Source organism: Salvelinus fontinalis, chromosome 3 (assembly GCF_029448725.1).
Source record: "Salvelinus fontinalis isolate EN_2023a chromosome 3, ASM2944872v1, whole genome shotgun sequence".
Classification (NCBI taxonomy): Eukaryota; Metazoa; Chordata; class Actinopteri; order Salmoniformes; family Salmonidae; genus Salvelinus; species Salvelinus fontinalis.
Genome location: NC_074667.1, coordinates 6,481,112 through 6,509,078, shown reverse-complemented (window position 1 = coordinate 6,509,078; position 27,967 = coordinate 6,481,112). Strand labels below are relative to the sequence as shown.

The window sequence follows — 27,967 nt, the reverse complement described above, 5'->3', positions numbered from 1 at the left end:
AAAATTAATGTATGAAACAACAACAACATCCACCTTCAAACATGCAAGCAAGCCAATTTCCTATGGAAATGTCTGACCTGAGAATGTTTCAATCAGGGAGGCCATTGGGACATCAGCCGTCCCTGCCTGTATAGTCCACAAGAGAGGGAGTCTAGAGCTAGCTGGTTACGCTCGATGGTGCCAGAGAGGAAGAGGCGAATCGAGAGGATTTACTCCGCCCAAAATCTGTCCGAGTGAGATAAGCCCTTTTTCTGTACGGAGGTATATGAGAGTGTCAGAAGTTGAATTACGCTAGGCTTATTTGATCGAATAGAAGTTTCGTAATGTTTAGGCTATTACACATATATTGGTATAAGAGAATGTACGTGGCATTCTGGCAACTTTGAGAAAAACTACTTAGTTGTGCATGTTAACACTCGTATATGCCCTCTCATTGGCTAGAATGGTCCCACCTGATTGCGCCTGCCTTCAATCATTGAGGGCATATATTTCCATCGTTAAAGTGGTCACTCGGTTATCTACTCAAATATAATAGATCATCTTTGATAGTGTTCGATTTTTCAAGATGTCGTCGCTGGAACAGAGACTCTCCAGAATCGAGGAGAAACTAAAGCAAGAAAATAAAGATGCTCGTAGAAGAATTGACCTCAATATCGACATGAGTCCACAACGTTCACGTCCGAGGCCAAGTGAGTATCCGTGGGGGAGTCTGTAACGGAGAGAGGACAGGGAAAATAGGCAAAAGGAGAGGCAGAGAGAGGGGGTGTAATAGGGATATGCTGCTGCTGTTAGTTAACATGCTAACAGGCTAAATGGATAAACAAATACCCCAGTTCTGGATGTTGCCCTGCCCAAAGGTGTCATGCGTGTGCATGTATATAAACATATCACAAACTTTTTGAAACTATGTAAGCCAACATTTGATATTAGTGCAACGTTGTAACAGAAACAACTCAATTTAAATCCCGAACTGTGTTTTGGTTCGGTCCTATCAACTGCTGGCTAGCAGCTAGTTCTAGCAGGCCTTATCATCCATCTGTCAGACAATTTGTTGTTCATTTCTCGGCATGGAACAATTAGCTGTCTTTCAGTATTTGACATGTATATCTGGTCTAATATGGTTCATTAAGCAGACATGGCTTGGGTGTATATACATTTCTAGCGAAACTTCCAGTATGATTTTGACCGAGTCAATGTTAGTAGCCAGTTAAGCTAGCGTTAGCTTTTCGAGCTAACGCATCTTGCCAGTTAGTTGCGTGAACAAACTTGTCAGCTATAACGTTCAAGATAGCTAGCAACCTACCCCTGAAAGTGGCTCTTGTCACGTCACAAATTGCACGAATATTGTGCTGTTAGTAAATACAACACTAAACAATAGCTTATCTTTTTGGTTTTTCCATTTTATAAACCAATTATATATATCTGATAAGCCCGTAATTTGTTTTGCATGAATGTTGTTCTCATATTTTGGGCATGATGGATATTTCTTTATTTCGGAAGTCTTGAACATCTTTGGCAGATAATGTTTTGGTCATAATGTAGACGAACACATCTGGCAGAATGTTTGGGTATAATATAACTGGCTAGTTAGAGACTTTGCCAGCCAAGCCACCAAATGCACCATGTGGAATTTATCCCAATAGCCCCGATTTAGGATCAGCTTTACAGCCGATATGAAGGTCAAACATTTCAAACAGGCTCCAGCCCAATGCTTATGGGTGAATTTCATCTTACACCATTCAATGCCAGCCACATTCAGTGTAATGTGGTGATATGGGTACTCAACCCTATGCTGATAGTGGTGGTGTTGTCCTGAGGTCAATTTCTCGGGTGGGTATAATTTGTGGAATGTTCCAACAGGAATCTGATCCAAAAACTTTGAAGTACAAGGTTGCCAACAAACGACACATACAAAGTAACACGATCAAGCTAACTATCTGCCGAATAGGCATCAACTCACCATGTAACTTATTTTTAATGTTTGTCGATAGCCTACCAGAGTACAGACATTTTTCAGAATAAACATGAGTGAAAAACACAATTAAATAGCCCACTCCCTACCATGTGTTTTATTCTGTCGCTATACAACTTTGTGTGTGTTGTTTGTTGGCAACCTTGGTATTTATGAAGTTATTGGAACAGATTCCTGTTGGAACGTTCCACAAATTATACCCACCCCAATTTCTATACTTTTCAATCAAGGTATTTGATGTGTTTTCCTCTCACTTATTTTCCCCACCAAATCTGACAACATGAATGATCCAGTGGTGTTTGCTTTACAACCAGCCTCATTGGAAAGCTAAAGGCATGGGAAAGCAAAGACGGTGTGGTAATGCCTCCCTCTTATCTTTGACGAGCTCAACATTTGAGGTGCTAGTGTTTTTTTATTTTTAGCACACACAGCATATCAACTGGTGTATCTGAGGTGCTCTTGATTGATTGAACCTTCCTTCATTTTGTTTTGTGTGTTAGTATGGGGTTGTAGTTCATTGGTATGTGTGTGGTAGTTTATTGGTGAGACCCTGTCTAACACCCACAGCGAATGTGTGAGTGAGTACCTGGCACTGAACAGTGCAGTAATGTGCACGTGTGTATTTTCTCTTCTCTGTCCAGTCATCGTGATCCAGCTCAGTCCTGCTCCAGCTCCTTCCCAGCGTGCAGGTATCATTCAATCATCGCTCTCTCTCTCTGCCACTGCACCCTCCATCCTTCCCTCTCTTTCTCACAATCCATACTTTATCCCTCCCCTTTACTCTCCTTTCTCTCCCCATCTCCATGCCACTCCTCCTATCCAATCGCAAGTGAATATTTCACACTCAGTAGCTCAGAACAGAACGTACAGACGCTAGTAACTTCATATATTCTTTAGATGGTTTCACCAAACCTGAATGACTGGCCTGAATGATACCTTACCAGCGCTTATACATTGTCCTTAGTTTTGAATGTAGACCTAAATTAATTGCAGTACACAACACACAGCCAATGTATTCTCCTCTCACAAAATATGTGTAATAGGCTAAGGCTATTGCTGTGTAAAATTGATATTTAGCCCTCAATTGTGTACAGCACACCTAAAATATTCTAAGACTATTCTGACCCGTTTTTTTCTTTTCAAATGGCCATTTGCACTGTATCCCCAGTTGGTCGCCACTCTCATCTCACCTCCACTCTAATCTCATTCTCCCTCCATCTTTCTATCCCTTCTTCTCCGTGTGAGTTCCAGTGGCAGGGCAGTGAGTGTGTATGCCTGGGTCTGCGTGTGTGTGAGGATATTATTAACCCCTGTTTTGCTGGATGCAGAGACACGGTGCATGTGGCTTCCTGCACGGTTTTTACTACACAGTCTAATCCAGCATCCCACCACCGGTTGGTCTGCAGGAGTGCTGCTGTGGCCAAATCTGATCACCTCTTCCTCTTTTCATGTCTGTAGACTTGTCCTTCAGTCTGTCTGTCATGTCTTCCATCCAGGCTGAGCCTATGTCTGTGTCCAAGCTGGCATTCTCTTTGCTCTGCAGTTTAGGCTGTCTGACAGGTCAATTTCTGTCTGTCTTGTTGTGCGTCTGTCCATGCTGTTCCATGCTTTCTTTCTCAGGGTCAGATAATGTTCTTTGTGTGCTAACTAAGCATTCTGTCCTGGTCTCCTGGCATCCCCCTTGCAGTGGCACTGTCAATTGCCAGAGGTGCCTAAGTGGCTGATGTGTATGTCTGTCTGGATCTAGCTGTGTGGAGGACTGTCTGGTCTTTGCCAAACCAAGAATTACCCTGAGTCTACTACTAACCCCCACTAACCAATTCTCTCCAGTGAGCAGGTCCTGGCTACAGGTGATTGAACCAAGGATTAAAGCTACTGCCTGGCGGTGCATTTCTCTTGAAAAGGCGTTTTAAAGAACTGCTCAACACTACCTCGTTGCTTTGAAAACCTCAAACAAACCAAAGGTTCCAAAGGTGCCCTTTGCCAAATGGCACCATTCACAGACTAGGAATGGTGTGCTCTTCACACAGTGTATAAAACATAAATGGATTGATTTCTTCTGAAGTAAATGCATTGAACGGTCTGAACTGAGGGTTAGGGGGGATTTTGGAGTCCTCTCCATGTCCTGTTCAGGGTGGTCTCTGAGGTCAGAGATCACTGAGAGCTCTCCAATGTTCTGCAGCAGAGGGTCCACTCCATTTGGTGGTGCTGCTAGCTAGATACTGACTGAGCAGCAGTCTGAACGCATGGTCTGTTTGTGTAGTTGCATGGCGGGTCAAAGCTAACACTACTCTCGTAGCTGGTCTCCACTGCTCAGTGCTCACCCTGTCTATATCCCTTTGAAGTGTTGTCTCCTTGAACAATAACACTTTTTGCCTTCGTGTCAAATTATGAAGTAAAAATAGATCGATTGAACAAGCCTTCAAGTTCAATTGACGTTGTTTTCCTATGCTTTGCTAATATACAGGCTAAGGGTTGTCTTGCTATTGCTAATACTTAAGGAATGTCTTGTCGAAGTGTTTGTATTGTAGTCTATAGACATTCACAGCTGACCTCTGTTGGAGACTGAACTGATATCGTTCTACTTACACTGGCCTGCTCTGTCTGTCCGTCAAGGTCAAATTGAGCATGGACTGCTTTCATTCACTCCTTTCGAAGTCTGAATAGAAACATGGAGTCCCAAATGGTACCATTTCCCCTTATAGTGCACTACTTTTGACCAGGGCCTATAGGGCTCTCATAGGGCTTTGGTCTATAGTGCACTAGAGGGCCATTTGGGATGCACACTAAATGTGTACAAACTGAGAGGCAATGGGTGAGACCTTGAAGTAGAATGACACTGAATTTTATAAGCCAACCTATACTGTGCTTTCAGAAAGTATTCAGACCCCTTCACTTTTCCCACATTTTGTTACGTTAGCCTTATTCTAAAATGTATGACATTTGTTTTTCTTCGTCAATCGACACAATACCCCGTAATGACAAAGCAAGAACTGTTTTTCCAAATTTTTTCAATAAAAATAAATAGCTGTTATCACATTTCACGTAAGTATTCAGACAGTTTACTCAGGACTTTGTTGAAGCACCTTCGGCAGCAATTAGTCTCGAGTCTTCTTGGATATGACGCAAAAGCTTGGTACACATGGATTTGGGGAGTTTCTCTCATTCTTCTCTGCAGATCCTGTCAAAGCTCTTTCAGGTTGGATGGGGAGCGTTGCTGCACAGCTATTTTCAGGTCTCTCCAGAGATGTTCGATCGGGTTCAAATCCAGGCTATGGCTGTGCCACTCAAGGACATTGAGACTTGTCCAGAAGCCACTCCTGCGTTGTCTTGGCTGTGTGTTAAGGATCTCTATGCACTTTGCTCCGTTCATCTTTCCCTTGATCCTTACTAATCTCCCAGTGCCTGCCGCTGAAAAACATCCCCACAGAATGATGCTGCCACCACCATGCTTCACCGTATAGATGGTGCCAGGTTTCCTCCAGACGTGACACTTGGCATTTAGGCCAAAGAGTCCAATCTCTGTTTCATTAGACCAGCGAATCTTCTTTCTCATGGTCTGAGAGTCCTTTGGGTGCCGTTTGGCAAACTCCAAGCGGACTGTCATGTGCCTTTTACTGAGGATTGGCTTCCGTCTGGCCACTCTACCATAAAGGCATGATAGGTGGAGTGCTGCAGAGATGGTTGTCTTTCTGGAAGGTTCTCCCATCTCCACAGAGAAACTCTGGAGCTCTGTCAGAGTGACCATCGGGTTCTTGGTCACCTCCCTGACCAAGGCCCGATTGCTCAGTTTGGCCGGGCGGCCAGCTCCAGGAAGAGTCATGGTGGTTCCAAACATCTTCAATTTAAGAATGATGGAGGCCACTGTGTTTTTGGGGACCTTCAATAATGCAGATTTTTTGGTACCCCTCCCCAGATCTGTGCCTCGACACAATCCTGTCTCGGAGCTCTACAGAAAAGTCCTTCGACCTCATGGCTTGGTTTTTGCTCTGACATGCACTGTGGGGCCTTTTATATAGACAGGTGTGTGACTTTACAAATCATGTCCAATCAATTGAAATTACCACAGGTGGACTCTGATCAAGTTGTGAAAACATCTCAAGGATGATCAATGGAGACAGGATGCACCTGAGCTCAATTTCGAGTCTCATAGCAAAGGGTCTGAATACTTATGTAAATAAGGTATTTCTGATATTTGTTTGTAATAAATTTGTAAAAATGTCTAAACCTGTTTTCTCTTTGTCCTTATGGGGTATTGTGTGTAGATTAAGGATTTTTTTTATTTAATCCATTTTAGAATAAGGCTGTAACAAAATGTGTGAAGTCAAGGGGTCTAAATACTTTCTGAATGGACTGTAGACCTTTAACTGTCCGTGTGTTTTGAATAGCCCGTCAGTGACAGGGAGTTAGCATTGGAGTACTGGGATTCTGCTATTTGGCTTCCTATCCTTAGGTCTCTCTCTGTGTCACTGTTTGGTCAAAGAGCTAGATAGATTCCACTACAACGCTGCCCTCTTCAATGCTGTAAGCTCAATTATCATTAAGAAGAGAGATGAGGAAAGAGTGGAATTGATTACAGTAACACTAGTCTGGGTGCCAGTCTGTTTCTGACAACCACATGTTTCCTAAAGCAGAAACGGTCTAAATCAGACTGGCCCCAGGCTAATAAAGGACAGCCCAAGTCTTCTTCTTTTACCTTCCCTTATTTATGATCCTCCTCTCCTGCTCCCCCCCCAGCTCTTCAGCTGCCCCTGGCCAACGACGGAGGGGGGAGTCGCTCCTCGTCCTCTGAGAGCTCACCCCAGCACCATTCCTACCCCAGCCGCCCGCGACACATGCTCAACCTGCCCACGCCACAGTACGGCCTGGTGAAGAGCCTGGAGAAGTAAGAGAAACGGAGCATACGCACACGGAGCATTCATGTTCTGGAAAGGGATACAGAAAGTTTAAAAAATAAATAATAACACTTCCATATACACGCATGCGTCAAATGACACACCTAACCTTTTTGTGTGCTTGTGCCGTGTCCCCTTAGTGCGGAGATAGACCAGAAGCTGCAGGAGATCATGAAACAGACAGGCTACCTAAAGATTGACGGCCAGGTAAGGGACTATATAATTGCCTGAAGTTATTTTGTTTTTTGTATTTCTCGCTACTCATTAAAATAATGGGCTGTTTTGACAAGGGGGCACCATTATAACTGGATATCATACACAGAGCATTATGGGTACTGTAGTACATCATGCTACATATGCCATGTATGTTTGTCATTGACATGTTGTGACTTGTCACCTGTTCCCCTCCTCAGCGGTACCCGGCCGAGGTCAGTGACCTGATCAGCGAGGGGGAGATCGGCAGCGGCACGTGCGGTCAGGTGTTCAAAGTGCGCTTCAAGAAGACGGGCCACGTCATCGCCGTCAAAGTAAGCCTTGTCCTCCAACCACAGCTTGTTGGCATTTAAGACAATATATAATAGTACTGGATTGCATTTTAAACAGGCAGTCTGAAAGCACGTTACATTGTCTGGCAGGGGGTCACTTCACTTTCATTATTAGCACCTCATGTCTTGAGGATGAAAAGTCTGTCCTTCCGGCCTCCGCTCTGTTTCTGTTGTCCTTGTCTTGTGCATTGTCTTGTTGCAGTTTGACACTTACGATACACTATACATTATTGTCCATTTAGATGGAAATTAATTTAGTGGTGTCAGCATACAAACACAACACATAACATGCAGTACAGAAAACTGGAAAGTTGGTACACATTTTCACATATTCAAAGTCTCTGCAGCCTACTGTCCGACTGTATTGGGTCTGCATCTGTCCTATGTCCCACTGTTCAACAGCCTAGTGGCATGAAACTAGCCTTGCTCCTATTTTTGCTGAACAGTGGAACCCTTAATCGCCTTCCAGAGGGCAGCAGCTCGAAACATTAGTCCTATTCTGTTATGCAAGTGCTGTGTGGATGTTCTATTGCCGCTATTTGGGTTAAGGCCATAGCATTGGTTTTTCCTACTGTGGCAGAACACATAATTCCATAGCAGCCGATTTGACCAAAGGATATAACTGTTGGAGTCAGCTCTGGGCTGTTTGTCAGTTCAGTATCACTGTTCTTTTTTCTATCGGTTTCTCTCTGGGCTTTGCCTTCCATTGTTTATCCTCACACAGTGATAGTAATTATACTGTATCGCCACCGCTACAATTAAGCATTGTTAAACCCCCCCCCCCCCCCCATTTATCTTAACTGTTTAACTATTAGGAAGTCAGTCACTACTAGTCTATGGGGAGTTGCTTACAATGCTTATTCTTGGTATACACAGTCATAGTTACAAGCACAAAAACATGGCCTACAGGGATAATGGCAGACACTGGAGCCTGTAAATGATCTATTATAGCGATGCAATTTAATATGTAGAATGCTATTGTTTTTTTCAGCCTTAACTGGCTGGTATAAACATTATAATCAGTGTGTTCTGTAAAAATACATAGGCCTACCTCTATCTTTCAATCATATACAGTTTCACTTTTCACCAGCTGGTGACTATTTGGATGAGGGGGTGGTGGGAATAGGTTTGGATGTGTGGGGGGGGGGGGATTTTGGTTTGGATGGGGCTTTGGAGGTAAGATGCTGGAAACAGCTGGTATTCTGGAGTGAGGTAGGTTACTATGGTTACCCAGAGACGGATTGGACCATGAAGCACTTATAGTGGATAATCCCCTTTAAATCTCCTTATTAGTGTAGGATTAGTCCTAATCGGTGTCCGGGAAACTGGCAGTATGTGATTGGCTAATCGTTAAGTGCTAGACAGGTGTGCGGGGCGGGCGGCGTTGTAAATTAGTGATGCCATCCAGTTGCTTGAAGTTCTCCCTCAACTAAAATATCAACGTTCAATATTGATGACCGATTTATTGTGTGTGTCACCAGCAAATGCGCCGGACAGGAAACAAGGACGAGAACAAGAGGATTCTGATGGATCTGGATGTTGTGTTGAAGAGCCACGACTGCCCTTACATCATCCAGTGCTATGGCGCCATAGTTACCAACGTGAGTCACACGCACAGATAATTTAGTATGTCACATTTAAACCATATTGTAGCAGTTTCACTGTTCTGTTTAAATTGCCAATGTTGTGTGACTGTCTGTGATTGGTCCTCAGACGGATGTGTTCATCGCAATGGAGCTGATGGGGACGTGTGCTGAGAAACTCAAGAAGAGGATCCAGGGGCCCATCCCTGAACGCATTCTGGGAAAGATGACTGTGGCAGTGAGTCTCTCCATCTCATCTATTATTTCTTGCTCTGTCATACCCTCTTTTCAGGCTTTGAACTAAAACTCAAATTCTGAATAAGAAATTGCCCTTCATTTTCAATTCTTTATGTTCAGTTTATCTCCTGAATCTAGTTCAAATGGAATTGATCCCATCCCGTAAAAAGTTTGTTCAGTTTCTCTTCAATGTAGTAGTGTGTTACCCTTTGTGTGTGTGTGTACAGATAGTGTCGGCTCTACTGTACCTGAAGGAGAAGCACGGTGTGATCCACCGGGACGTGAAGCCCTCCAACATTCTGTTGGACAACAAGGGCCAGATCAAGCTGTGTGACTTTGGCATCAGTGGACGACTCGTCGACTCAAAGGCCAAGACCCGCAGCGCCGGCTGTGCTGCCTACATGGCTGTGAGTCACCTTGGTGGACACACACACACTACCATTGCACTCTACCACGTTTAACCTACCGAAGTGAAGGCTGCAATTTTAATGCGCCACTATTTCTCCACCTGGGTTGCACATAAAAATGCTGAATTCTGCTGTCCTCTGTAAATGTTTTTAATTTCCCTGTGTATTGGTACAAGAAATGCAGTTTCCCCCTAACCCAAGCCTGTTTCTGTGTGTTCCCAGCCTGAGAGAATAGACCCCCCAGATCCCAGCAAGCCTGACTATGACATCAGAGCAGACGTCTGGAGCCTGGGCATCTCTCTGGTAAAACACCCACACTACTGCACCACACCCTATTCCCTATATAGTGCACTTCTTTTGGTCAGTCCTGTGCCTTCGTATGTGGCCCTGGCCAAAAGTTGAGAGCTTTACCTACCTTCTACGCTTTGACACTTCTCAATGTCCCGTCATCCATCTGAAAGGATCAAAATGGGTGTAAGCAATATGATAATTGCTCCATCAAGCCTTTTGGTAGGCTTGGACTTTCCGCCATGTTTACACCCATCCAGCTTTTCACATCTTCGAGGGAGCATGAAATGGTGTCTAGGTTTACGTATGGTGTCCAATTTACGTAGCGACATCATGAACATTCTATTGTCGTCCGACATCAAACTTGTCATTATGGAAAAGTATAAACACACAACGACGTCAGCAATCCGGTGCTCAAAATAACATACTTTCTCTATTTTAATGCCAGTAAACCAATCTGTTTAAAAGTTAATTCAGTTAATGTCAACCTAGCAAGCCAGGCAACTAAAAGCAATTTTCTAAACAATGTTTTGGTTCGTTAGCCAGTTCAAATAATGACCAGAGTATAGCTGACAACGTCTTAACTTTAGCTTTTTATTCCTATAATGAAAATAAACTCAACATCATTATTTACAAGGTAATGGTATACTTACAGAAAATTTTACTTCCTGCCACAGTGTGACGAAATAAGTTGGTCATTGTATCTGAGAATTTTAGGACTCATACATCAACTCACAGAAGGATTTGGTCTGGTTGCTGTGGCAGTCTGGTAACCACAACAACGGACATAGCGACAGTCGCAACAAGAAAACTGACAGTCACAGCGCCGGTCTACAGACATTCCACTGGAGTATAAATTAAAGTAGTTTTGACCAGCGACACTTGTCGCAATCTAATTGTCTACGGACATGTCGTTAGACCAAGTATAAACTGGCCTTAACGCTGTAATGTGTCACCTCGGCCTGCAGGTGGAGCTGGCCACAGGACAGTTCCCCTATAAGAACTGCAAGACTGACTTTGAGGTCCTGACCAAAGTGCTGCAGGAAGACCCTCCCTCTCTCCCCCTCAGCATGGACTTCTCCCTCGACTTCCAGTCCTTCGTCAAAGACTGGTGAGACGAAACACACTGTGTGACTCATTGAGAGTTTATTATATATTTATGCAGTCTTGCTGCTCTCAAAACCAGTCTCTACTGACAGTACAGTTGCTAAGTAATATCAAGTGCTTTTTGTCTGTTAATTTTTACGTCATTGACTGCCTCTTTCCACAGCCTCACAAAGGATCACAGAAAAAGGCCAAAATACCACAAGCTGCTCGTAAGTCTCTCCTCCAGCTATTCACACACTGATTAACCACCACCACTCTAAACCATGATTAGGGATTACAAGAAAGAGACAAAGGGAAGAATGTTGTCTGAATTAAATGTTTAGTAGAAGAAAAAAATCTGTACATTAGAGGAAGCGAATGGACGCAGTGTTCTAACCCTAGCCCTCCTCTCTTCTGCCCTTCCCCTCCCTCTCATTGTTATCCCCCTCTCCCCCCTCCCCCAGGAGCACAGTTTCATTCGGCGCTATGAGGTGCTGGTGGTGGACGTTGCGGGCTGGTTCCAGGCGGTGATGGAGCGCACTGAGTCACCACGCAGTAGCCAATGTTACAGCCAGCACCAGCTCCATTCGCTCTTCAGCAGGTAGCCCCCAGCTACTGGCCCTGCCACTGGAGCCTGCAGCCGGGAGACCCCGGAGAGGGACGGAGACACGGAGTAGGCCTATAACCCTAGACAGACAGACTGGTTCGGTGAATTGATTGATTGAGTCTGGTTGATTGACTGATTGAGTCTGGATCAGGACAGACAGACACGCGGGAGAGTAGAGCTTCACACTGTAGTTAGGCGTCATCAGAAGTCATATCAGCACATGTACGTTATTATCGTGAACACATACTGTAGGTTACTCTAATGCATGCTCACTTTTCCATCCATTAGATACTGACGTACAGTAGTGATACCGTAAATACATTTACGTGGTTAAACACATACAGAAATACTACTCACTAGTCATATCTCACACGCCTGTGTAATCTTGTTCAGCTCCAGCCCTAGTCATAGCTACGGGGTCTGACAACAGAGTAGTCTATACACACTGGAGCTAATTTCTGCTACATCATGTAGTGTTAAGACAATGTAAAAGTCCCTACGGCAAGCCCAGAGGCCCAGTTTCATTCGCAGTGATGGCTAGGCTCAGAAGTGGAAGGTTCAGTGCAATATTCAGCCGGGTGTTTTATTTCTATACTTACTCTTCAACAGGTTGTGTATGAGTGTGTGTACTAAGACACAAGTGTGCGCTCACTATTATGGATGGCAAATAGCTGTCCCACTGTAGCTCTAACAGACCAACTAGACCCGCTGTATTTGTTTCGGTCTGGATTCAGTCTGGTTTTTAACCATAGTTTTGAAAATACTGTAGATGACAGAAACATTAACTTTGATTCAAATGCTTAGAGAGAATATTAACAAGTACATGTTCTAGCAGCTTTGAATTGGGAAAAACTGCAAAAAATACAAAAAAAGTAGGTTTATGCGTAGCGCTGTAGAAAAGGTGTTTTGTATTTATTTATTTAGAGTTCAGGATGGTTTTGAGTGGAACTGGATAACAGGTGGAGGGATACAGAGGAGGAGAAAAGGATGAGGGGAGAGGACAAAAGTCTGCCTTTTATCGGACTTGGTTTACTGCATTTACCCCAGCTGCTGTGGTGAAACTCAGTCAGGGAAACTGTACTGCCAGGTAGATGAGGTTTAAAGCCGTGTTGCTTATGGTTGAATAGAAGTATTACAAAAGGAAACAGTTTGGAGGGGAGGCGTGAGTTATTTTTGTTAAGAAATAGGTAAGAGAGAGGAGCTTGCGCTTTACAAATAATACAATAACATATTTTTGGCTGTGGAGCATTTCAACCCCCTCTCTCTGCTCTTTCTCAATGGCACTCAGCCACTCACCCTCTCTTCTTTCTTTCATTCTTTCTGCTGTTCCATCTTTTAGAGGCTCCACAGTTTTGTCAAACCAAAGGTGGTAGTTGTCAGTTGAGGGTGTCACACAAGGCCCTATCGTTGCTCGTGACTGTTGCTTCCCCTCCTGCAGGGCCAGAGCCAAAGCCAGGTAGAGAAGACTACCCACCCACCCCCCCCCAGCATTAGGAGTTTGCAAGATGGCACTGACAGAACTGGGATCAGACTTCCCCAACACACACCAAGCCAAATCCCTGCTAGACACAGACAAGATAGGAGAGAGAGATCAACGGTATGTCAGAGAAATGGAGAGTGGGAACCGGAAATGTCGACTATGAATATGTGCAGAAGAAGCGCTAGGGAGAAGCAAGGAGAGGAAAGAGTTGGATAAAAAAGTATTTAGGATGAAAGGATGAGGTGAAAAGGAGCGGAGGAAGAAAAGGATAAGAAAGTAGGTCAAGAGGGGTACGCGACAAAGTTAAGGGCCGTCTCGAGCTAGTGAGGGATGAGTGACTGAGCAGAGAAGTGAGTGTTTTGATAACGGAGAGATGTAAAGGAGAGAGATTTTGTAGCCCTGAATTCAGCCATAGGCAGGCTATGGATCAGATGTTGAAGCTAGCTGGACATTGTAAAATCTTTCAATGGTATTGCACCAATATACCAATTATGATTTTTAGAGTGAATTAGGATTTGTGTTTTGATTGTTTGCTGTTCTATTCATTATTGTATCTTTCAAAAAATATTTAATTATTTATTACATTGCTACTACTGCTGCTAAATTTTTGCTTTAGACTCTGCTGTCGATAATTGTCCCCCAAAGGAAAAATACTTTTATCTTTTAAACCAAATAAGTGAAGTAATGCAATGTCTTTACATTTACCAAATACAGAAAAGCAAGTCTGATGATGGGGAATGGTGTGAGGGAACACTGATAGATGAGTAGCATAGGTTAACGTCACAAAACTAAGCCACACAAATGACGTACATCTCACCTGTATCTAACAATGTAATAGTATGTTGTAGTCACAATTATATCGCACTACAGCACCGCAAAGTCTAGTCGTTATTAGTGAAGGAGTGTCCGTCTGTCCGTCCTGACCTGTGAACCTTGACCTTTTGCTCTCTGACCTTGGACATTGTAGTCCAGGGTCACCCTGATTTAGACTGGTCTGTCTACCTGTCCGTCTGTCTGTCCGTGGGCCTCCTGCAAGCTCGACCCTTGACGTTACACACCAAAGGTGTCATCAACGAAAACAAGTTATTGATATTCTAATTGATTACTAGGACTACGATATATTGAGTTTCTCTGTAGCTAGTGAGGGATAGGGGGAGGGGGCACTTTAGGGGTAGCAATGCCTGTGTGTGTAGAATACAGGGAGAGACTTGTACTCCGACAAAGCCTGGGCACAGCAATCACACCCACTCAGCCAGACAGACCTATTTACTGTGTAAACTGGTACTGTAATAAGCCACTGTTCACCATCACCAAGTCTTGGGAGAGTTCATGAGATTGGCTGTGTTGCAGGTAGAATATACATGGTTCTCTTATCGTTGTGGAATAGAGAACAGTGTTGGTTCTTTGAGTTATGTTTCAGTCTGCAACATTCTGTTTGTTGTTGCCCCGCCACAAATCATCATGTACCTACTTTGAACCAATCAGATAGTAATGTGCCTACTTTCTATAGGCAATCGGGTAGTAATGACAGACACATTATTATACAATCTAGGCTGCCTGGCCCACTTGCTCAAACAAAGTTTTAAAATACTGACTTTGTACTTCTATTAGTACTATTTACATGCTCCCTACCCCTTGGGTTGTCCAAAATCACTAGAAAGTGCACTCTACTCAAAGTGCACCCTATTCCCCCAGTCTTGGCTGTCCAGTGCTGTGTCAGACCCAGTCTCCCACTGTCAACTTTCTCTTTTGTTTTGCTGTTGTCTGTTTACAAGCACACACGTGGTCTGTACGTGGTTTGAAAACACCTGACAGGTGACTGTGCCACTCTTCACCTTTCTGAAAACGGTAGGAACTTTTTTTTTGGTTTAGTCCAAAACCGAATGACTTGTGTGTTTTAGTGTGTGCGTTTGTAAAATGTATAATAATAAAAAAGTTTGAATACTAATTCTAACCCATTGCCAAGGACAGCGGTGGCGCGCCACACACACACCAAAAGTAGGCTATAGACAGTATGTCCACAGTGATGCTGATTGACTGCCGTTTAGTGGCTTTGTGTGTTCTTAGCAGGCAGTGGCAAAGCCAGCGCTGTTAAAGATGTACTCTGGTAGGGTGCCTCTGAAATCACACCTTATGTAGTGCATTACTTTATCACCAGGGCTCATAAGACCCTGGTCAAAAGTAGTGCACAATCTAGTGACTAGGGTGCCATTTTGGATGCACATAGTAGTCTGCTGCTGCGCTGTACCTTGGGGGTGGGAGGGTGTGTCATCGCCCCATCTGTAAGTAAAACCAAATATCATTTTCACTATGCAGTCATTCAAATCTGTCAGCGTGCTGTACGTTAGGGAGTCCTCCTGTATATAAACATATGGGGATGAAACTGGACTTGTTGACAAGATGAGATCTTCTCCCTAGTATGGTTAAAATCATGCCTTCAGCTAGTCCAGAGGGAAAATGAGTAAAGCGAGATGTGTTTTTGAGTGAGCTGACTATTTAAGGATTGTATTGGGGTTGGGGTGGGGCTGTCGGGTTGTAGTTTTTGGGGTGGGATAAATGAGATTTGTAGTTTGGGAGTTGCTAGTCCAATGCTGTAAGTATATCAATTGCATGTTATTGTCGCTGATGTAACTGCTATTGATTTTAGATTATGTTTGGGGGGGCACAAAACTATCTTTATTTATAATTTTTACATATTTTTTTTGCGAAATGTTTAATTGTGTACTTAGGAAAAGACACACTTTTGCCTTTATGTTCTTTTGACTTGTTTTCAATCTGCTATTTGCAATACGTATTTTTACTTGTATTGTCATTTAGTTGGTTTCATGGCGAAAATGAGTTGTCATTTGTGTAGATCTTAGCAGCAGACCATTTTTATTTAATTTAATTTTTTTGTCCGTTCCTAAATGTGCCGTGTGTCTTTCTTTCAATTAGCTGTGAGTGAGGATGGATGGAGGGCAAGATCTGTGTCTTGGAATTTTTTGTCTACCAAAAGTCTGATTTATTATTTATATTTTTTGTTCATTTGTTTTAAAAATTAATATTTTTTTACAACTTTTATTATATTCAGGGAAAAGATGACACCAAATTGAATAAATACATTTCCAGAAGATCCTAGAGAGCGGTTGAGATGACGAGAGTGTGACAGTGTAGTTGGAGAAGTCTTCTTTCTGTCGTTCCGGAACGCCAGGGTCAAAGGTGTCTTTTTCTCGCAAAGCGGCGCGATCACGTTCACTGCTCCGTTTAGCCACTTCTTCACCCTGTGTCGCTGTGAAACCTTGGTCCTCCGATATCCTCTTAACTGAATTTGTTTTATGTCTTTCCATGATCAAAATATCGCGATTGATGTTTCTCGGTTTAAATCTTTTGTGTGCTATTTTATTTTTTTATTTCTACCCAGAAGCCCCACTTTGTTTTTGTGGTTCTCTGATGCTGTATTAAACTGTATGGTCAAACTAATTTGACTACATTTGAAATGGCACCCTATTCCCTAAATGGTGCACCTAAAGTAGTGCACTACATCGGGAATGGGGTGCCATTTGAGACGAAGCCAATGAGAGAGCGTCTTATTAATGCTGAAATTGTCATGAATGGCGTTTGCACTTGGGCAGCTTTTGAGTCGGGTGGGGAGGAGTCGTTAGGAGCTCTTTCGGGTTGCAGACGTCCAGTTTGACCAATCACAGACCTGCGACTGGCAGGAAAAAAAACTGATTTCAACAAATGTTTGTATTTTCACTATTTATTTATTAGTCTGTTTTTATATATATATATATTAAGCCAAACAAGACACATGGTAGAGAGAATTGTCTGTCATTGGCCTTGCCGTTGATACAAAAGCCAAATATATCAAACCACACTAACCCACAGGAAACATTGCTATTATAATGGAGTGGTTTAAACTAGATGGTGTATGCTCTTTTAGTACTGGTTTGGCTGAGCTGTAGGATGTCGGTCTTCATGTTTGTATACTTTAGTGTGTGTCCACTCATTTCATTGAAATCCTGCTCAGTCAAGCCAAACAGGTTATGGTTTAAATCTTAACATTTACAACATGGGTGGTATTAAAGAGAGTGCTATGCTAACAACCACTTAAGTTAGCTCCTATTGTTTGAAACTTGGATTGGTTTTACACAAGTAATGAATTGTCCTCCTGAAACAGACTAGCAGTCAACGTTTTATGCATACTGACTGAAGTGGACTGATTGGCTCGTATTTAACCTGCACTCTGTAGCGAGGTGGAAACTGTTTTAAAATGTTGGTGAATAATACTTTGCTTGTTCCCTAGGGTTTCTAAATACGGTATTGCATGACTTGCTCGATATGAAAGTGGAAAATTGTTTACTTTTTCCATCCATTGCAATTCCATGGCTTTTTGTATGTATAACTCAAAGGGTTTGTTCTGACAGTTGTATCAATCTACACAGCTACTGTCTCACTCTGCTTTTCGCTGTCTTTTCATTTTCCGTTTCATTTCCTCTATTTCAAACAGAATAAATGCCATTATATTGTGAATACCTCAGGATTTTTTTGGAGACAAATCAAATAAAGAAAAGAAAAGTTGCTGAGATGTGTTACAAGAGTCTTTATTGCCTGAAGCCTGCCTGCCTCACTCAAACAATGTTAGTTTTATAAAGCTGAAGCATATTGCTGTATTTTCAGTAGGAGTCCTGTGATTCTGCTGGTCCCGTGTGGCTCAGTTGGTAGAGCATGGTGCTTGCAACGCCAGAGTTGTGGGTTCAATTCCCACGGGGGGACCAGGGTTCAATTCCCACGGGGGGACCAGGATGAATATGTATGAACTTTCCAATTTGTAAGTCGCTCTGGATAAGAGCGTCTGCTAAATGACTTAAATGTAAATGTAAATGAGTCCTACAAATAGATTGGGAAAAGCTGTACTTTTTGTAAAGCATGAAACATTCCTTATTACATGATCTTCGTGTCAATTGAAAACAACTAGAATGTTAGACAAATGCATTTAATTAAACCATAACATTTTGTGAATTTAACATTGATCATGAGATTGAGCTACTGAAAAAAACGCAATGCGCAAAGTGGATTCATTTAAAATACAGTGACTCTATCTTTGGACATGGGGTCAATGAAGCTTACCGTTGCTGTCAGTGTGCTGTACCCACGGGGGTGTGTGAGCATTGAAGGTGGAGTGGTATCAGAGGACTTTACGAGGGTGGAGAGTGCACAGCGGAGCGGAGGCAACCAGAGGCGAGTGACTGGGGACATGGTGGTGAGGACGATGGAGTGGCACCTGGGGAGGGGTGAGGCCTTTGGGAAGAAGGGCTTACATTTTGTGCACTTAAACGTCCGAAGCCTACTACCGAAGATGGATGAGATACGCCTGATGGTTTGCAAATCAGAGGTGGGTGTATTATGTTTTACTGAGACGTGGTTGGATTCATCTGTTTGTGACTCAGAAATTGAGATAGGTAATTACTCTGTCAGGAAGGATCGGAATCGGAACGGTGGGGGAATATGTGCGTTTGTAAGATCAGACATTGCTTTTAACATCAGATCAGATTTAAACGCTGATCTGGAGATTGTCTGGCTGGATATCTGCCTTCCCAAAACCAAGCCGATTTTGTTGGGGGTGTGTTATAGGCCGCCCAAGCAGAATGCATTCTATGAAGGTCTTGAAATGGTGTCAAACTAATGATTCGCTGTTGAAGGAAATAATTTTGTTAGGAGATTTCAATACTGATGTCTGCAAAAAGAATATGCACTTTTGTCGATCACTTGCTCTGACCCAAATTATAAAAGATCCCACCAGGATATGTGAAACAGTGCAAAGTACAATTGACTTAATATTGGTGTCTGGTAAATCTGAAATATCGCAGAGTGGAGTAATAGTCTATGGAATCAGTGATTATTTTATTACATTTTGAACAAGGAGTGTTTTTAAAGATATATTTAAGTGTCACAAAACTGTTCTCAAAACTGACTCAAAAAATACTGTGTAGAAAAGTTTAGGGAGGAAGTGGGTAAAATTGACTAGTCACCTGTGCTAGATAGTGTAGGGGTAGACAGTGCCTGGGAAGCCTTTAAATGTAGATTCCTTGATGTGGTGAATGTGATGGCTCCCATTAGACGGGTCAGGGTAAAGCAGAGATCTAGCCCGTGGTTTAATCATGAGATTCTAGAATCTATCCAAGCAAGAAATAAAGCCTTTAAGAATTTTAAGAACTCTTAAGAGCAGCATGATTTTGTCCTATATAAACATCACAGAAATTAAGCACAGAGCAGGATGGATGAAGCTAAGAGGGGTTACTTTGCTGAGAAAATAATTGAAAACAAAAATGACCCTAAAAAGCTTTGGAAATCATTTAAGGAACTAGGCTGTAGTAGTACTACCAAAAACAAACTAAACAGTATTGGACTGAACATCAAAGGGGAGATGGTATATGAAAAAGCAGAGGTTGCCAATTAATTCAACTCTTTTTTTTACTTCTGTTGCCAGCAAGCTGGTTAGCAAGCTGCCCACCAGTTCTGGTTTGTATGGAAGCAACAAAATCAAGAAGTATTATGTAGAGTTAGGGGTTCAGCCAAACTCTTTTTCTTTTGCAAAGGTAGCAACAGCCAAAATAGTCAGTATGCTGGCAGAGCTTAAATGCTCCAAAGCCACAGGCCTGGATAATATTCCTGCAAGGTTTCTAATAGATTCTGCTGAGCAAATTGGCCCTTGTATTACGCATATTGTTATCTCTCTCTTGAACAAGGCACCTTTCCCAGGGACATGAAACAAGCTAAAGTTATACCTCTGTATAAGAAGGGGATAAAGTCTGACCTTGGGAATTATAGGCCTGTATCTATCTTCTGTGTAACATCAAAGATCCTGGTGAGAATTGTACAAGAGCAAATGTATGAATATGTTAACAAACAGGGTCTAATGTTTGATTATCTGTCGGGTTTTAGAAAAACATACTCCACTGATTCATGTCTACTTTACTTGACTGACTTCATCAGGAAAGAGGTTGATGAGGGAAATCTGTGTGGAATGGTACTGCTTGACCTACAGAAGGCCTTTGATACAGTTAACCACTGTCTCCTGATCTCCTATAGTCCTATTTATCAGGAAGGGAGCAAGTAGTAGAGGTTAATGGTTCACTGTCTCAGGCAAAACCAATGAGTTGTGGCGTTTCGCAGGGGAGTGTGTTTGGGCCTCTGCTGTTTTTATTGTATATTAATGATATGAAAGATGCTTGTTCTTGCTGTCTTTTTCTTTATGAGGATGACTCTACACTTCTGGTGTCTCACAAAAGTAAAACTATGTTGGAGAGCATACTTAGCACAGAGCTTACTAACATTAGCAAATGGCTTGGAGATAATAAGCTATCTCTGCACTTACGGAAAACTGAAGCAATTATTTTTGGACCCAGACCTAAATTGTGTAGGTTGTCTGAAATCAGAGTGGAGTTAGGGGGTGAGGTGCTGACTACTAAAACCTCTGTTAGCTACTTGGGATGTATCCTTGATGGAAGCTTGGGAGGTGTGAGCATGGCCAATAAGGTGCTTGGGAAGGTTAATGCCAGGACTAAGTTTTTGGCTAGAAAGTCCAAGCTGCTTGATAAGGACTCCATGAAAGTGCTAGCTACTGCCCTCATTCAATGCCATTTTGACTATGCTAGTACTTCCTGATTTGGGGGCTTATCTAAACTTATGAAGGGGAAGCTCCAGATAGCCCAGAATAAGTTGATCAGGGTAGTATTGAAGGTGAGTCCACGTACTCACATAGGCAGGAGCTGCTTTCAGGAACTAAACTGGCTGCCTGTTGAGGCTAGGGTGTCCCAGATTAGACTAGGTTTGGTTTACAGGAGTATTTATGGTCCTGCGCCCAGATATTTAAGTGATTACTTTCCTCGTGTTAGGGATGCACACAATCACAGCACCAGATCAGGTGCTGGGAAAGGTACTTTCTTGTATACTGGAGCCTCAGAATGAAATGAGTTGCCTCTGCCTATAAAAACAATGTTCTCTCTGGACAGCTTTAAAAATAAAGTAAAAATATAATTGATGTCCTCTGTGCCCATATGAATAACCCCTATGATGTAACTGGAATGATGAGATAGATGTTCTTCTTTTATGTTTTTGTTTTATTATTTCACCGCCATACTGTGTTCGATCTTATATAGCCATCTTGTCTCAACAGGACCACAATGGAAATAAGTGTCACGACTTCCACCGAAGTCGGCCCTTCTCCTTGTTCGGGTGGTGTTCGGCGGTCGACGTCACCGGCTTTCTAGTCACCATCGATCCATTTTTCAGTTTTGTTTTGTTTTGTCTGAATTATACACACCTGGTTTCAATTCCCCCATCATGTTCCCTATTTAACCCTCTGGCTTTCATTTCTGTTTTGTCTGTGATTGTTTGTGCGTTAGTGGTTGTGGTTTATACGTGTGGGTTTGTGATTAGTTCCATTTGTGGAACTTTTGCCTATATTTTGAGTAAAAACACTGTGGTTTCGCTCAACACCTGTGTTCTGCGCTTGACTCCGATACTTCTCCGCACACAACCCTGACAATAAGTCCCAGACTTTATTGTGTGTTATCCTCAATGATTTTATTGTGCATGTATGGCTTTTAAGTTTTATGTGTGCTTGTTTTTTAAAATGGCCGAATTAATAAACTTAACTAAACTAAAATGCAACCTAAGGCCAAACAACGTTGATTTACTGTTTAATGGATACCCCTGTTGACTCTATTCTACTTTTGACACAAATGGGGTCTTGACAACTGAGATCCTAGAAAAATGTCTAATATGTTGTGAGGATGAACTAAGGTTGTTATAGTATTTTTTACAAAGCTAACTTTTTGATTTGTTTTCTTGCTTCATCAAAAAAGACATCTTGTTAACAGTTTAAGTCTGTATGGCCTAACCATGTCATTAGAATGGTCTGGCTCAAAAGGATGGTAGGTCCCACAGTTTACTTTTAATAACCATTATGCAATGTATTAAGTTTAGGCAACATCACGGAATAGTCCTTCCGTGTAGTGTAGCCGTCCATTCTCTCATGAGATTTGGCAGTACAATAATATTAGTCAAAATAACACTTGTCATCTGAGGGTAAAAACAAGGTAGGTATTAGCAATGCTTTCCATAAGAGGCTAAAATGTTCTTGACAAAGGCCACAAACTTGGTTAGTCCAGGAAGTATCAACTATCAAACGTACCTTTCAGCTGCTGCTCCTTGGTACAGTCAGGAAACTTTCTCTTGATCTTTATGATGAAATTGATGAGAATCTAAGTGCCTTGTTTGAGATGTTCCTGACCTCCCCATTCTCCCTTTGTTGTGTGGTTGCCACCGTTTGGAGTAACATCAACCTAGGAAATGTAGGATGGAAATCAATGAACAGCATTTCACTTATATTGTAATCAGAAGAGGATGGTGGTCCATTACCTTAGTTTGATGCTGAGTGCCATGTTTGAATGAGATTACAGTGGAGGCTGGTGGGAGGACCTATAGGAGGACGGGCTCATTGTAATGGCTAGAATGGAATTAATGGAACAGAGCAAAATGTGGTTTCCATATGTTTGACACTGTTCCATTAATTCCATTCCAGCCATTAATATGAGCCAGTCCTCCTATAGTTCCTCCCACCAGCCTCCACTGTAATCTCATTCAAACATGGCACTACGCATCAAATTAAGGTAATGGAAACAGAAATTAGATTAACAACTTTATTAAGCTATAAATTCCATTCATAGCTCTCAAATCTGGGCTTCGAGGGCCTGATTCATACCTTGGACACCAGGGATGTATTCATTAGGCACCAAGCGGAAGAAAACAGAGGGACTACCTGGATTTGTCCAATAAGAAAGCTGCCTTTTTTTTGTTTTCCGAAATGCTTTGTGTTGCCTGCCCTTATGAATACGACCCAAGTGACTGGAATTGTTTGGCCAATCAGCGACTTCAATCAATTAATTATAGTCTGAGTGCCTATCTGCATAACCCCTAAGAACTTTCCATGGTTCCCCCCAGCCATTCTTGTCCAGTATTGCTCTCCCACCTCTGGACTCTTGAGATGATGCCACAGATGATAGCTGGGTCTATTTCATACTTTCCCCCCACCTTTTTGATAATGGCCTTGTACTTCATTACGTCATTCTTATCATCGTCAGACATTCTCTCAGATGCATGCATCCCTTTGTTAGGTTCTAATTCTCAGAGTAAAAACTCACCGGACACTATGAAAGCTTAAACCAGGTTTATTCTACCCAGAGGGTCAATACAGCTGCATTAGACAAAGACATGGTTTCACCCGTGGTATATACCCCACTTTGGGTGGAGTCTCCTCCTTATTGCTAAACATTGCATCATTATTGCTAGGCAGGGAGCTAAGTGATCTGGGCCTTAAACGGTTCATCCCTTTATCAGTACTGTCACATGTGACCGTTTTCCCTGCACTCAGCCCCTCCCAAGCTTCATTATGGCACCCCTCATGTCTATTTTATAACTAATGATTAATAATAGTTAAAGCTCAGAAACCAAACCTATCACTTTAAATGAATTGACAGAGATTGTTCCTTCCCTGAGGATGGCTCACCTCTCACAGTTCTCACAGTTCTGGGTGACTTTAACCTCCCCACGTCTACCTTTCACTCATTCCTCTCTGCCTCCCTCTTTCCACTCCTCTCCTCTTTTGACCTCACCCTCTCACCTTCCCCCCCTACTCACAAGGCAGGCAATACGCTTGACCTCATCTTTACTAGATGCTGTTCTTCCACTAATCTCATTGCAACTCCCCTCCAAGTCTTCGACCACTACCTTGTATCCTTTTCCCTCTCGCTCTCATCCAACACGTCCCACTCTGCCCCTACTCGGATGGTATCGCGCTGTCCAAACCTTCGCTCTCTCTCCCCCGCTACTCTCTCCTCTTCCATCCTATCATCTCTTCCCTCTGCTCAAACCTTCTCCAACCTATCTCCTGATTCTGCCTCCTCAACCCTCCTCTCCTCCCTTTCTGCATCCTTTGACTCTCTATGTCCCCTATCCTCCAGGCCGGCTCGGTCCTCCCCTCCTGCTCCGTGGCTCGACGACTCATTGCGAGCTCATAGAACAGGGCTCCGGGCAGCCGAGCGGAAATGGAAGAGAACTCGCCTCCCTGCGGACCTGGCATCCTTTCACTCCCTCCTCTCTACATTTTCCTCTTCTGTCTCTGCTGCTAAAGCCACTTTCTACCACTCTAAATTCCAAGCATCTGCCTCTAACCCTAGGAAGCTCTTTGCCACCTTCTCCTCCCTCCTGAATCCTCCTCCCCCCCCCCCCTCCTCCCTCTCTGCAGATGACTTCGTCAACCATTTTGAAAAGAAGGTTGACGACATCCGATCCTCGTTTGCTAAGTCAAACGACACTGCTGGTTCTGCTCACACTGCCCTAACCTGTGCTTTGACCTCTTTCTCCCCTCTCTCCCCAGATGAAATCTCGCGCCTTGTGATGGCCGGCCGCCCAACAACCTGCCCGCTTGACCCTATCCCCTCCTCTCTTCTCCAGACCAATTCCGGATACCTTCTCCCTTACCTCACCTCGCTCATCAACTCATCCTTGTCCGCTGGCTACGTCCCTTCCGTCTTCAAGAGAGCGAGAGTTGCACCCCTTCTGAAAAAACCTACACTCGATCCCTCCGATGTCAACAACTACAGACCAGTATCCCTTCTTTCTTTTCTCTCCAAAACTCTTGAACGTGCCGTCCTTGGCCAGCTCTCCTGCTATCTCTCTCAGAATGACCTTCTTGATCCAAATCAGTCAGGTTTCAAGACTAGTCATTCAACTGAGACTGCTCTTCTCTGTGTCACGGAGGCGCTCCGCACTGCTAAAGCTAACTCTCTCTCCTCTGCTCTCATCCTTCTAGACCTATCGGCTGCCTTTGATACTGTGAACCATCAGATCCTCCTCTCCACCCTCTCCGAGTTGGGCATCTCCGGCGCGGCCCACGCTTGGATTGCGTCCTACCTGACAGGTCGCTCCTACCAGGTGGCGTGGCGAGAATCTGTCTCCTCACCACGTGCTCTCACCACTGGTCTCCCCCAGGGCTCTGTTCTAGGCCCTCTCCTATTCTCGCTATACACCAAGTCACTTGGCTCTGTCATAACCTCACATGGTCTCTCCTATCATTGCTATGCAGACGACACACAATTAATCTTCTCCTTTCCCCCTTCTGATAACCAGGTGGCGAATCGCATCTCTGCATGTCTGGCAGACATATCAGTGTGGATGACGGATCACCACCTCAAGCTGAACCTCGGCAAGACGGAGCTGCTCTTCCTCCCGGGGAAGGACTGCCCGTTCCATGATCTCGCCATCACGGTTGACAACTCCATTGTGTCCTCCTCCCAGAGCGCTAAGAACCTTGGCGTGATCCTGGACAACACCCTGTCGTTCTCAACTAACATCAAGGCGGTGGCCCGTTCCTGTAGGTTCATGCTCTACAACATCCGCAGAGTACGACCCTGCCTCACACAGGAAGCGGCGCAAGTCCTAATCCAGGCACTTGTCATCTCCCGTCTGGATTACTGCAACTCGCTGTTGGCTGGGCTCCCTGCCTGTGCCATTAAACCCCTACAACTCATCTAGAACGCCACAGCCCGTCTGGTGTTCAACCTTCCCAAGTTCTCTCACGTCACCCCGCTCCTCCGCTCTCTCCACTGGCTTCCAGTTGAAGCTCGCATCCGCTACAAGACCATGGTGCTTGCCTACGGAGCTGTGAGGGGAACGGCACCTCCGTACCTTCAGGCTCTGATCAGGCCCTACACCCAAACAAGGGCACTGCGTTCATCCACCTCTGGCCTGCTCGCCTCCCTACCTCTGAGGAAGTACAGTTCCCGCTCAGCCCAGTCAAAACTGTTCGCTGCTCTGGCACCCCAATGGTGGAACAAACTCCCTCACGACGCCAGGACAGCGGAGTCAATCACCACCTTCCGGAGACACCTGAAACCCCACCTCTTTAAGGAATACCTAGGATAGGATAAAGTAATCCTTCTACCCCCCCCCCTTAAAAGATTTAGATGCACTATTGTAAAGTGGCTGTTCCACTGGATATCATAAGGTGAATGCACCAATTTGTAAGTCGCTCTGGATAAGAGCGTCTGCTAAATGACTTAAATGTAAATGTAATTGTAAAGAAACAAGGCAACAGTAAACATGTCATCCCCCACTAATGATGCAGCGACCCCCTTGGGCCAATTGAGATATCACGAAACAAATTTATTAAAGATGTTTTACAAATATTAAACACAGTTACACCATTTGACAGCACTGAGTAAAGCTTATCTATTTTTGCGTTTTCTCTTAAAATTCTTGAAACTGGAGGACACTCAAAACTATACACTAAGTGCAGCCAGGAGCTTTTGCAAGAATCTGTCGCAAAAATGTAACCGTTAGCTACTGACTTCCTCCTCACACAGTCACACCTCGTCTTTCTCCCTGAAACTGAAGCCTCAGTTATATCCACCAATCTGATTGTGCATGGACGGTGTATTTTTAAATATAGTCTACATGGATTTCCCCTCTCTATAGTGTGCTTGATTTACAGGAAGTCACAGCTCTGTCCAGAAATAACGAAGCATGGGTAGCTGCTAGTGATGGGTCGTTCGCAAACAAACAGCTCTTTTTGAACGGCTCTTTTTGGTGAAAAGAGCTTCACTTGGCTACCTGATTAGCATACTTTTACTATTTGCAACCTAGTCTCAAAGCATTTCGTATTATTCTGTACGTGAATCCGAGACACTCCATTTAGTATGAAATGTTACGTTTTGTATGGTATGTATTCATTTGTGGATGTCCCCATTTAGTATGATATGTTACATTTCGTATGGTATGCTATGTATTACAATTCTTATTATATTTTACAAATTTGCAAAACTTACAATATGTTACAATTGGAAAACATATGATATGTTATGAATTTTTGCTAGCTGGCTAACGTTAGCTAGGCTAGGGTTAGGGTTAAGGGAAGGGTTAGCTAAAAGAGTTAGGGTTAGGGGAAGAGTTAGCTAAAAGGGCAAGGTTAGGGTTAGAGAAAGGGTTAGCTAACATGCTAAGTAGTTCAAAAGTAACTAAAAAGTAGTAAGTAGTTGAAAATTTGCTAAAGTTCCCGGCTTTTCGTCGTCCAAACAGACGTCTCTGAAACTGGACTGGGAGCCATGAGAGGCATGGGCATAAATGTGGCGGAAGGACACCCCGTTCAGCAACATGTACATGGCCACAAGTAAAAGCACAAAAGACATGTATGCCCAGTTCCATGGACAGAGCCACCAACTTCAGCACAAGAGACAGGTACACTCACTTCAGCACCATTGACAGTGGCACTGGCTGCAGCACAGTGGACAGCGACACTCAGTTCAGCACTGCGGAAAGCAGTGGCGAACTGTGACTATTGTACCTAGGCCTTCAGTTGGGGAATACATTTCCAATACGTCATATAGAAACAGAGGATCACTTAATGCGCCTGACCATTCGAGTGCAGACTCTAGCGCAGGAGAAGCACACAGACAAAAGAAGCTTTCTGATGACAAAATTCAAACAGGCCTGAGCCGTGCCTCGGGCTGCAGCTCAACTAGACAGCACACAGACAAAAATAGCCATATTACAACTTATGTTATGATAATTGTGTTATTTAGGCTACTCTAAAATCTGTTAGAAATGCATTATTATGCCACCGTGGTTTATAAGGCTGAAAAAGCCAGACATTGTTTCACAGAAACAGTTCCAAAAAGGCAGTCATACTCACACGGTGGTGGAATAAATTCAACACCACACATAGGGCTAACTATAATTCAGGACCAAGGACAGTTAGTGCGCATCAGAGCAAAGAAAACAGGCGCACTGCCTCCGCTATTTCAGTAACATGCTGAAAGAGAAAG

At 43.5% G+C, this 27,967-nt stretch overlaps 1 protein-coding gene across 2 annotated transcripts; it reads left to right on the top strand.

The window, feature by feature from the left end:
• The first annotated feature begins 438 nt into the window (after positions 1-438).
• LOC129837082 (dual specificity mitogen-activated protein kinase kinase 7-like) lies at positions 439-17,660 on the top strand. 2 transcript variants are annotated; one of them, XM_055902999.1, is made up of 12 exons: positions 439-689; positions 2,614-2,661; positions 6,710-6,857; positions 7,008-7,074; positions 7,281-7,394; positions 8,894-9,013; positions 9,126-9,233; positions 9,460-9,639; positions 9,862-9,942; positions 10,896-11,038; positions 11,198-11,243; positions 11,478-17,660. In XM_055902999.1, exons 1-12 carry the CDS (start codon positions 566-568, stop codon positions 11,616-11,618), a joined length of 1,320 nt encoding a protein of 439 aa, XP_055758974.1. In that variant the 5' UTR covers positions 439-565; the 3' UTR covers positions 11,619-17,660. The 2 variants fall into 2 exon arrangements, with proteins under 2 accessions (XP_055758974.1, XP_055758982.1); XM_055903007.1 differs by lacking the exon at positions 2,614-2,661 and having other exon boundaries at positions 442-689.
• The last annotated feature ends 10,307 nt before the right edge of the window (positions 17,661-27,967 follow it).